Consider the following 11667-nt stretch of genomic DNA (forward strand, 5'->3'; position numbering starts at 1 on the left):
ACATCCATACAAAGTGCAATGGCTTAATGACTCCGGCACTATCCAAGTCGAGCATCGAGTACAAGTCTCCTTCAAAATTGGCGCCTACGAAGACACCTTGGAGTGCGACGTCGTTCCAATGACCGTTTGCCACCTTCTCCTTGGACGCCCATGGAAATTTGATAGAGGAGTCCTCCACAATGGCCGATCGAACCACTACATCTTCAAGATGAAGGGCAAGGAGTACGTCCTACGTCCAATGTCGCCAAGCCAAGTGATCGCCGACAAGCAAGCCACCCATCGTGGAGATCATAGTGAGAGAGCGAGCCACCAAAAAGAGAGTGAGCGCCACAGGCCCAAATCGAACACCTCCACAATGAGCGAAAAGAAGAACTTAGTCCTACTTGCCACCAAAAGTGAGATAAGAGGAGTGTGTGAGAACCCACCTAGTGTCCTACACTACGTCCTTGTGTGCAAGGACAATGCACCACAAACTAACACTTCTCACACTCTTCCTCTAGTGTTGTCTTCTCTTTTGCAGGAATTTCACGATGTTTTCCCCGATGAGCTACCTCCGGGACTACCTCCACTACGAGGCATTGAGCACCGCATCAACCTCATCCCCGGAGCACCACTTCCGAACAAAGCTCCTTACCGCGTCAACCCCAAAGAAACCAAAGAAATATAAAGGCAAGTAAAGCATCTCATAAACCATGGACATGTGCGTGAAATTTTGAGCCCTTGTGCCGTCTCGGTCATTCTTGTGCCAAAACGAGACGGTAGCTTTCGCATGTGCTTCGATTGTAGACCTATCAATGCTATCACCATTCGTTATAGGTATCCCACTCCACGCCTTGATGATATGCTTGATGAACTTAGTGGTGCCACTATCTTTTCGAAAATTGATCTTAAGAGTGGTTACTATCAAATACGCATACAAGAGGGTGATGAATGGAAAACCGCTTTCAAAACCAAGTTTGGCTTGTATGAGTGGTTAGTCATGCCTATGGGTATCTCGGAAGCATCGGGTACTTTTATGCGTCTTATGAATCATGTCTTTCGCCCTTACATTGGTGTGTTTGTTGTGGTCTACTTCGATGATATCCTTGTTTTTAGCAAGTCTCTCAAAGAGCATGTCACCCATGTCCGAACCATTTTGCAAACTCTTCGAAAATAGCATCTCTATGCTAATATGGAGAAATGCCTTTTTGGCGTTGAGAAGCTTGTTTTCTTGGGTTTTGTTGTTTCTTCTAAGGGTGTTCATGTTGATGAGTCCAAGATCAACGCTATTAAGACTTGGCCACAACCAACCAATTTGCAACAAGTGCGTAGCTTTCTTGGCCTTGCGGGTTTCTATCGTCGTTTTGTGAAAGATTTTAGCACCATTGCTTCGCCTTTGCATGCTTTGAGCAAGAAGAATGCGCCTTTTGTTTGGGGACCATCCCAAGATACCGCTTTCAATGAGATTAAGAATTTGCTTACTCATGCTCCTGTGCTTGCTTTACCCAACTTTGACAAACCTTTTGAGATTCATTGCGATGCTAGTGGTAATGGCATAGGAGGTGTGTTAACGCAAGAGAAGCGCCCCATAGCTTACTTTAGTGAGAAACTCTCCGGCGTGCAACTCAATTACCCCATCTATGACAAAGAGCTATATGCTTTAGTCCGCGTTTTGCATGAGTGGGAACACTATCTTCGCCCTCATGAGTTTATCATTCATACCGATCATGAAACGCTCAAGTATCTTAAGGGCCAAACCAAGTTGAACAAGCGTCATGCTAAATGGAGTGAATTTATTGAGTCTTTTCCTTATGTCATCAAGTACATTAAAGGTAAAGAAAACATTATGGCGGATGCCCGCATATGCATGCTTGTTACTCAACTTGAGTTAGATGTCATTGGCTTTGAGCATATAAAAGACTTGTATGAGCATGATCCTACCTTTGCTACTCCTTATGCCAAGTGTTTGACGCACACCTCTTGGGAACGCTATTACATCAAAGATGGATATCTTATGTGAGATAACAAGATTTGCATCCCCGAGTCTTCTCTTCGTTTGTTGCTTTTGCAGGAATCTCATGGAGGAGGCTTAATGTGACATTTTGGACGAGACAAGATGTTCGCCACGCTCTCGAAGAACTACTTTTGGCCCAAGATGTTTCGCGACGTCAACCGCGTCACCAACCGATGCTCTACATGTCGCAAAGCTAAGTCCAAAGCTCAATCCCATGGCCTTTATATGCCTCTACCAATTCCATATCAACCATGAGAAGACATTAGCATGGACTTTGTACTTGGTTTGTCTGGGGCTCGAAATGGGAAGGATTCCATATTTGTCGTTGTGGACCGTTTCTCAAAAATGGCACATTTCATTCCTTGCATCAAGATAGACGATGCTTCACATGTCGCTAATCTCTTTTGTAGGGAAATATTGCGTCTACATGGAGTGCCAAAGACTATCGTCTCGGACCGCGACGTCAAGTTCCTTAGCTACTTTTGTAAGACCATATGCGCCAAGCTCGGAATCAAGCTACTCTTCTCCACGGCGTATCATCCACAAACCGACGGCCAAACGGAAGTTACCAACCGCACACTCTCCGCTCTACTTTGAGTACTCATCAAGAAGAACATCAAGGAGTGGGAGGAGTGCCTACCTATCGCCGAGTTCGCCTACAACTGAGCAAGACACTCAACAACCGGCAAGTCCCCCTTCGAGGTCGTCTACGGATTCAACCCTTTGTCCCCATTGGACATTCTCCCTCTACCACTCCAAGAGCGCATCAATTTGGACGCAAGTGCACGTGTGACTCATTTCAAGAAGGTGCATGAAGATACAAGAAACACCATCGAGCGCCAAGTTCAACGCCTTGCGACCAAGCTCAACTTCAACAAGCAACCTATGGTCTTGAACATTGGTGATCTCGTGTGGCTACACTTTCGCAAGGACCGCTTTCCACAAGAACGCAAGTCCAAGCTTCGACCACGAGCGGATGGACCCTTCAAGGTGCTTGCACGCTTCAACGACAACGCCTACAAGATCGACATTCCACGCGACAAGTACTCCATGAGCGACATCTTCAACGTCAAAGATCTCTCTCCCTACCATGGTGATGAAGAATTTGATCCGAGGACGAATCTTCCCCAAGGGAGGGGAGATGATGCGGAGCATCCCAAGGTCATCTCGTGGACCTACCATCGTCTCACTGACCCATGACATGAGCACGCGCAAGAGCTCTCGAAGCCGAGGTGACATCACTCCTCTCACGTTTCCACTTCGATGCACATGAGACATGGCTACTACCTCATACGGACACATTGTGCATACTCAGATACCATGGACAAGCTAAGGAGCAAGGAGAAGAAGAAGATGAAGATGGACGTGAAGACGGAGAAGAAGAAGTGATGAAGAAGAAGTTCCAGGCTCCGGACGACCGGCCAGGATCGGACATCCGACGACCTCTAGGCTCCGGACGTCCGACACTTCCACACCTGAGCCAAAACTACGGACTTCTGACGCTCCACGGACGATCGACGCTCCTAGGACGACCGACCCCGACCGGACGTCCGACCGAAGACCACCCGAGCCGAATCTACGGACGTCCGATAGGCACCGGACGTCCGGACCTTCGCGAGCCTCCGGACGACCGGTGACCCCCGGGCGTCCCCGACGCCTGTGTGCTGTTTCATGTTGGGCCGCAGCCCATGTACCCCTTCGCCCCCCTCTTTGCACTAAGACTATATATAGAACTCCTATTCCATCTAGCTAGGGTTAGCATTGGTTTAGCTCATTTGAGAGATAGAGCATTGCTCATCCACGTCGGATCTACTCCTCGTGAGAGACCGCGACCTCTTCGGAGAAGATCCCTTTGGATTCAAGACCTCCTCGCGGAGAAGAACATCAAGACCTCCTCATGGAGAAGACCGGCTACCCTTGTATCGTCCTTAGTTGTCCGTGGATCGTGTATCTTCTCTTATGTACTCGAGGATCTAGCATATGTGTGACTTATTCTTGTTGGTTTGAGTGTTCTCTTGTGTCCCCCTTGTGATTTTCCCCTCGTTTCCCTCCTCGTGTTCTTCGTGTTCATCGCGGGATCCGCTCCTTTCGTGAAAGATCGGCCATCTAGGGTTCCTACCCTACATCAATCATTGTCGCTACTCAAGCGACATCACTACTCGGTATTACTTAAACTAGTCGGTGGTTGGCGTCATCTAGTCATTGTCGCCCTCCTCCTCCTCCTCCTTCGAGAGAGAAAGAGAGAGATCGTCGAAGTAGGCGCAGGGGTCGGACTCACCAGCAGAAGCTACTAGCTGCGCTACTTCTCATTATCGGAAAGTGTGGGGTTGTACTCTTGAAGGATGTGCTTCTCGTGGCAAGCTTTGAGGGCAGAGAGCCGCATCATAGTGTCGATCAGGTTCTCAGGTTCCGACACCGGCTCCAGCTCGGTCTCTACGGGATGGTGTCATTCACCGGGCGAGGAGAACAATGGGGTCGACGTCCTCCACCTCCTTCAGCCGAAGGAGGAGGTTGGATCCCCCGCGGCCATCATCGACGCCATAGGAAGCACGTGATCTCCCACGGCCACCAGATCCATGATTGGACGCGGCCCAGATTATCTATATTGGTTGTTATTTTGGCAATGTTTGGCAATCATGGTCATATGACGACACTGTTAGAGTTGCTCTTAAGGCTGAAAAAAATGTAAGACATGTTAGCCGCTCCAAAAAAATGAGCCATGTTTGTGCTGGCTCAAATTGTACGAGTTGAGCTTAATCTAGGCCAACTCCTTCGAACTTGATTCGTTTGCAGCCTCATCATGCGTGTTTGCCTCCTCTAGTCATACATGATGCATCATGACACGCATTATATATGCACAAAATAGTTTAGAAACTAGGGAAGAACTTTGAGTTGGTCAGCCGTGCGCTCGCATCGCGGCCATGGGACCCACACACGTTCTTTTCGACCTTATCCTCAATGAGTCCATACGTTTCTCGTCTCCTTCCTTCTTCCCCCTCGCCCCTTCCGCGTGCACCACGGACGGCGCCATCGCGGTCTCACAACACCACCACAAGACCCCCCCCCCACACACACACACACCTCACGCCGACCCCGCTAGCAGCTCGCACCTCCCTCCCTCGTCACCGTGGCAGCGCACCCTTGTCGTTCTTAGCAAAGAATTGCACCTCCAGGTTGCAGCATCGTCATTGTCGTCGTTTGACGATTGCAGCTTCCTTGCACCCTGGTCACAACTTTTTGCGATGCCGGACAACAAATTCTGTCGTTGGTTCCAGCTTTTTGCACCTATAGTTCCAACATTGACAACGATGGCGTCGCAGCTGCTCTCGTTGGTTCCAGCTTCCCTCTCTGGCCGTTCCAGCGTATGCTATCGCCGGTTCCAGCATCAACCAACATGGTCCCACATCACCAAATTGTTATCCCCAGCCTCATCAGAAGTGGCTCCAGCTCATGGTCGCCACGGTTGCAGCAACCCTGATGGCCGGTTCCAGCATGCATCGCCGCAGTCGCTATGTCCAGCATCGGTGGCCACCCGTTGGAGGAGCCGCAACCGGCAGTGGCAGAGCTGTATCTGTGTGCAGCAAAGCTGCAAAGCTCATGGTCGCCACAGTTGCAGCAACCCTGATGGCCGGTTCCAGCATGCATCGCCACAATCACCATGTGCAGCATCGGTGGCCACCCGTTGGAGGAGCCGCAACAGGCAGTGGCAGAGCTGCATCCGTGTGCAGCAAAGCTGTAAAGGCATACGGAAACTGCAGGCGCGAGCGACGACTTGGGTGGCATTGCTACAACAAAAAGCATTTTCTGTTGTGACCATCGACAGAATTTGCTACAACTAATGGTTATGGTCGCTATCGGCGATGCATATGTCACGATGCTGCGGATGAGGCACGCCCTGCTGCAAGCAGGGGCTCGAGGGAGCGGGCGGCAACACTGAGCGTTCACGCAGGGAGAAGGAGCGAACAGACCGAGCATTTTTGTTGGATTTGACGGTTGGGGGAGAGCACATCTACGGACGCACAGCGGCCGGCCCAAATTTCCGCCGGCCGAACCGGCGCCTACTACTGCCCTAGAAACTATCGGAAGAAAATCCCTTGCATAAACATGTCGTGCAGGTGTGCTTTTCCTTGTTGTCGTCCAAATGCAAACTGAAACAACTCTCACATTTTTCAGGTATCGCACCAAGCAGCAAATGCCTTTTTCCGAAAGCGAAAGTACAAGTTTATCAGCTTAACTCCCCAAATCTGAACTTCTCCAGATCTTCCCAAAATGTGAGGCTCGGCAAAATATCACCATCAGCTTCCTGATTCATTCATCCGAAAAGGCTTCCTGATTTGTTTGGTAACTGCAAGCATTTTAAAAGGCCTGAGAAGGTAAATAAGAAACATTAAGGTTCTTTAAATAATCCTTACTAAGGGAAAGATCAATACTGGAAGACAGGTTTCCTTTTTAAGTGGCAACAGATGCCATTATGTGATAAACCCGCCACCCCATCATTGCTACTGTTGCTACCAGTTCAAACACCTTAGTGACACTATAAGACATGTTTTCTTGCAATAATGCCTACACGATAGAAGGAGCACATTTTCGACGACATTGTCACATCCATTTCTTTCAGCGAAGGACAGATCAAGGGTTTCAGTTTTCAACCTCAAGAAAACATGTCATTGCTTTCGGGTTCCATATAAACACAAAGGGGTAGCAGAAAATTACACCACGATAAAGCATTTTTTACTTCACTTTTAGGTGCAAACCGCAATACAAAACTACCAATTATCTAATTCATCATCAATCCATCCTTAAGTAATTTATAACAAATATCTTCTCCAGAAGTAATGAGCAACATGCACCATAGTCGCATGGATTAATTATATCAAGAAGTAGGAGCGAGTAAAAACTACAATTACAGGGAGACTTACATTGCTCTCAAGTATAACTCTTCCTGCAAAGAAGAAAAATACACGCCTGCCAGTTATCCTATTAGTGATGCCCGCCACTACCTCTCCCCTGTGAGTGCTGGCCTCCCTGTTGTTGTGGCCTTCTTCCAGATAAGGACGAGCTCCCCTGATTAAACTGCCCAGAATTGAATTGCATAGGACGCTGACCACCACCTCCATGTGACGATGGTAGGCGCCCATATCCCTGAGCATTAGGCAACCCAAGGTGCGGCAGCCCTTGATCCCCGGCCAAGTACCCAAGATTACCAAAGTTCCCCTGCCCCATCCCCAGTTCAGATGTTGGACCAAATGGAGGATTTACTTGTGGTCCACCAAAAGGCATTGGATTTACAGGCATTCCGCTCTGCGGAATAAACTGTGTTGGGGTCATGGGTATTCCATTGAGGAATCCACCAAAATTCTGATTCTGGTAATGTTGCCGGTATTGATTGGATCCACTGAGTATGTTCTGCATAATATTAGCTGCAAGAGCAGCTCCGTTAATTCCCATGTTCGGGTACATAGAAGGTGGAAACCCACCAGGCCAAACCACATTTGGCTGCTGTGGTAAGAACTGGTGTGATGGGTTAGGGAAGCAGCCACCAATCTGGTCTGCAAACTGAATGGCTGATGCCATAGCAGGATTCAGTGTGACTGGTGGTGTCATTATTGGTACACTCGTACGTGAACGTCCCGAGTTATCAGCAACAGGAGCCATATCTGAGCGATAAATACGGTGTTTTGATTGGTGAGCTGGTGTTGCTACATCATGGGTCCTAGGTATACCCTTATGGAATCCAGCATCCCTGGGCTGCTTCCTCTTCTTATCACCAGAATGCTTCTTAGAGTCAAGTTGCCTATCAGTCTGCCCTTTTGCCAGCCGTAATGATCTTTTGTACTCAGCCTCTTTCTCGTCATCAGAAAATTCAGGATCATCTGTTTGGTCCTCAATATTATCTCCTGATCCATCATAGCCTTTGGTGTATAGCTCCTTCACATTTAAGATATGATTTGCAAATTCCATAACAAAAGAGACAGCAGTTCCAGCACTGATCCCAGAAGGGACTTCTTCCACAGAGTTATACCGCACGAGATAGTATGGGTTTTTTACTGGTCCAAATAATTCCTCAACAATACCAAGTGGTGTCCTGCTTTCAGTTATCCAGAGTATAGAACCCTCATTCAGGGGATTGTGTTGCGCTGACCCTTCAACAATCACTCTCTCACCCATGATCTAGTGTGACAGCAAACAGTCAAGATATGGACCGTACAGGAAATACACTGTGTATTATCTAAAAAGAGGAAATATAAATGTGCATTTCATTGACTCTATGACTAAATGAGAAGCCTTGTCTATCAATAAAAATCTCAAGCACCATACGGGAGAAGTATGCTAATACAAAAATTCCATTAAAAATGGTACTCCCTCCGTAAACTAATATAAGAGCGTTTAGATCACTACTACTTTAGTGATCTAAACGCTCTTATATTAGTTTACAGAGGTAGTACTAGATAATAGTTGCAATACAGGAAATATGTAAACACTGTCATCCAGAATCCCAAAACTCTACTGATACGGTCAAATTATCATAGTGTATACAAATACAAGTCCAACAGATTTCTAGCTTTTCCAGGCAAATAATCTATACATACACAAAATGGGAGGTGGCTGGCTGAATGTTCACCAGATGTGAAATAAAAAAGAAGTGCTAATAGATTTTTGTTCAAAATAAATGAGAACAAGACTTTAGATGAAAAGTCAAGTTCAACACAAGACTTACAGATGAAATTGTTCCCACTGGGAGTGCCTTATGATGTGGTTCCAGCTGGACTTCGATCTTCGGCACTGGAGGAAGGATCTGCAAGGTATGACATATCGATATTATAATAGGCATACTAACAACTTATTTTGTAAACATACTGGATCATACCATTAAGTTACTCTTGTATTATATCTACGGTTTTTAGCAATTGATTATACAGGTTGTAGCAACAAATCAACAATTGAGCATAAACTTCTACAACACCGTAGATATAACAAATCAACAAGTTAGCACACTGTATAAACAATTGAGCGTAAACTTCTAATCAATTGTTGATTTAGCTGGAGTACTATTAGCACACTGTATAAACAATTGTTGATATGGCTGCAAGCTCTTGTATTAGGAGTACTATTTTGTACTATTCATCATCTAATAGAGCTTGATTGTAAAGTCAATTGTGCTGATTAGAGGAACTGTAACTCGCTAGCAAATGATTCACACTCTACTACGTACTATATGAAAAAAATGCACAAGATACATCTCAATACCTCTGCTTCATGTTTGGAGTTGACATGACCCTTCGATGCTTCCTCCTCCTCCTCGTCTTCGTCATCATCATCATCATCATCATCATTGATTCCAACCATCAATTTGCCCTCCTCAATGAGGGCCGCCATGTCACCGACACCACAATGGTTATTAGCCCTCTGCTCTTCCTCATCACTGCTCGACGACGCTTCACTTGACTCCTCCCCCTCCTCATCGTCATCCTCTTCCTCCTCCTCACTACTCGAAGTAGCCTCCCCTGATTCCCCATCTTCCTCCTCGGCCTCGCTCTCCTCCTTACCCTTGCTTCCTCCATTCTCCGTTTCCACTTCCGCCGAGACTTCAGAATTCATCTCAGCATCACCGGAAGCCTCGCCGTTGCTCTGGTCCTCCCCCTTGCTTCCTCCACCTTCCACTTCCTTTTCCAACGAGACCTCGGGAATCATCTCAGCACGAACAGCAGCTTCGTCTTTGCTCCCCTCCTCCCCCTTCCCCCTTCCGTCTTTCAGTACCTCTTTCACCAGAACCTCAGAATCCATCTCAGTGTAAATAGCAACTAGCTCGCGTGCTGGGAGAGGCGAACGCGTTGGCGGTACCGGCGGAGCTGAGCGGTGACGCCGGGGGTGTGTAGCGAGGGCACCGCGCCGCCGGCTCGACGGGAGCGCAAGGGGAGAGGCGGAAGGCGCGACGGAGTGTGACAGTGGCTCGGGGTGGGGCTCGAGGCAAAGCCGCAAAGGAGGGTTCAGTACTGCGGGGGGGCTATGTGGGGGTTTTGGGCTAGGGTTTTGTTGCGGGATTCGCCACGGCGACCGGGGCGGTGAGCAAAGGAGACGAGGCTTTCGAGCCCAAACGCATCTCAAACGCCCTGGGTGGGCTTAGAGCATCTCCAACCGTTCGCATGGGTTAGAAAAAAGCGCCGTCTGAGGGCGAACCGATGATATTTCAAATTTCCAGCTGCCATCTTCAGACGTTTTTTATGAACATTTTAAAAAAGACATTCGACTAAAATTCGGCAAAAAACGACATAGATTCGGCGATATTTAGGCGTTCCACATTTTTTTACATATAGAAACATAAAATCGACTAAAAAAGAAACAAAGGGCCGCTGCCGCGCCAACAGGTCGAAGAACTTGCCGAACACCGCGTAGTTGCCATCTTTGCCGCCGCCGTCATCGTCCTCCTTCTTCACACGGCCGATCCTACTGGATCCCTGCCCGGGGTCGCCCTGGCGGACTGGTTTGGGCGGCGGCGACACGTCGTCGTCACTATCCTCGAGCACGATGACGCCTCCCTCGTCGAGGCCACGGCGGCGCGGCAATCACCTCCAGGCGCGCCGCCGTGGCCTCGACGAGGTGGGCCCAATCCTCCCACACGCACTTCATGGCGGCCACGTCATCGAGCGCGCCATCGTGCTCGCTCTTCATGGCGGCGAGCCCCGGCTCCGTCTTCGGCTTGACGAGGCGGGGGGCCGAGGAGGAGGCACAGCCGCCCTCGTTGATGACGAGGTGGCACCGCGGGTGCGCCGACCGAGCGGCGTTTCCACGGGCGTGGCCTTGACGCTGGCGAGCGCCGGCGACCCGGATGATCAGGAGGAGGAGGAGAAGGACGACGACACGTCCAACATTCACCTCGGCAGCCATGGGCCGCCACTCCGGCGGGGAACCGGGGCCGCCGGGTACTCAAGTGGCGGATTGTTTGCGGACCTTTGAAAGGATCGATATAGTTGACTAGAGGGGGGGTGAATAGGCAACTAACAATTTTTAGCTTTTCTTTATCAATTTAAACTTTGCATCAAAGTAGGTTGTCTAGATATGCAACTAGGTGAGCAACCTATATGATGCAACAAGAACAAGTACACAAGTAAGCAAGGGATATAACACAAATAAGCTTGCACAAGTAAAGGCACGAGATAACTAAGAGTGGAGCCGGTGAAGACGAGGATGTGTTACCGAAATTCCTTCCTTTTGAGCGAAAGTATGTCTCCGTTGGAGCAGTGTGGAGACATAATGCTTCCAAGAAGCCACTAGGGCCACCGTATTCTCCTCACGCCCTCACACAATGCGAGATGTTGTGATTTCACTATTGGTGCCCTTGGAGGCGGCGATCAGACCTTTACAAACAAGGTTGGGGCTATCTGCACAACTTAATTGGAGGCTCCTAATGATACCACAAAGCTTTACCACAATGGAATATGGCTCCATGGTGACCTCAACCGTTTATTAGGATGCTCAAACACCCAAGAGTAACAAGATCCGCGAGGGATGAGTGGAGGAATCAAATTTCTCTTGGTGGAAGTGTAGATCTAGGCCTTCTCAACCAATCCCCAGAGAATCAACAAGTATGATTGGCTAGGGAGAGAGATCGGGCGAAAGTGGAGCTTGGAGCAACAATGGAGCTTGGGGATGGAAGAGATGGTCAACTAGGAGAA

General features: G+C 48.5%; 1 protein-coding gene across 2 annotated transcripts; it reads right to left on the reverse strand.

Moving 5' to 3' along the window:
- Positions 1–6070: 6070 nt before the first annotated feature.
- Positions 6071–10028, reverse strand: LOC119317103 (H/ACA ribonucleoprotein complex non-core subunit NAF1-like). 2 transcript variants are annotated; one of them, XM_037591500.1, is made up of 4 exons: positions 9242–10028; positions 8712–8789; positions 6913–8164; positions 6071–6358 (listed from the first exon to the last, which is right to left on the reverse strand). In XM_037591500.1, exons 1-3 carry the CDS (start codon positions 9776–9778, stop codon positions 6974–6976), a joined length of 1806 nt encoding a protein of 601 aa, XP_037447397.1. In that variant the 5' UTR covers positions 9779–10028; the 3' UTR covers positions 6071–6358; positions 6913–6973. The 2 variants fall into 2 exon arrangements, with proteins under 2 accessions (XP_037447397.1, XP_037447396.1); XM_037591499.1 differs by having other exon boundaries at positions 6071–6338; positions 9242–9894.
- Between the last annotated feature and the right edge of the window lie 1639 nt (positions 10029–11667).

The sequence above is a fragment of the Triticum dicoccoides genome, chromosome 6A (assembly GCF_002162155.2).
Source record: "Triticum dicoccoides isolate Atlit2015 ecotype Zavitan chromosome 6A, WEW_v2.0, whole genome shotgun sequence".
Classification (NCBI taxonomy): Eukaryota; Viridiplantae; Streptophyta; class Magnoliopsida; order Poales; family Poaceae; genus Triticum; species Triticum dicoccoides.

Coding starts and splice junctions, on each gene's coding strand:
- LOC119317103 (XM_037591500.1), bottom strand. CDS start 9,778: ATGGATTCTGAGGTTCTGGTGAAAGAGGTACTGAAAGACGGAAGGGGG. Junction 8,790..9,241: donor ACTCCAAACATGAAGCAGAG/GTATTGAGATGT, acceptor CATACCTTGCAG/ATCCTTCCTCCAGTGCCGAA. Junction 8,165..8,711: donor CAGTGGGAACAATTTCATCT/GTAAGTCTTGTG, acceptor CTGTCACACTAG/ATCATGGGTGAGAGAGTGAT.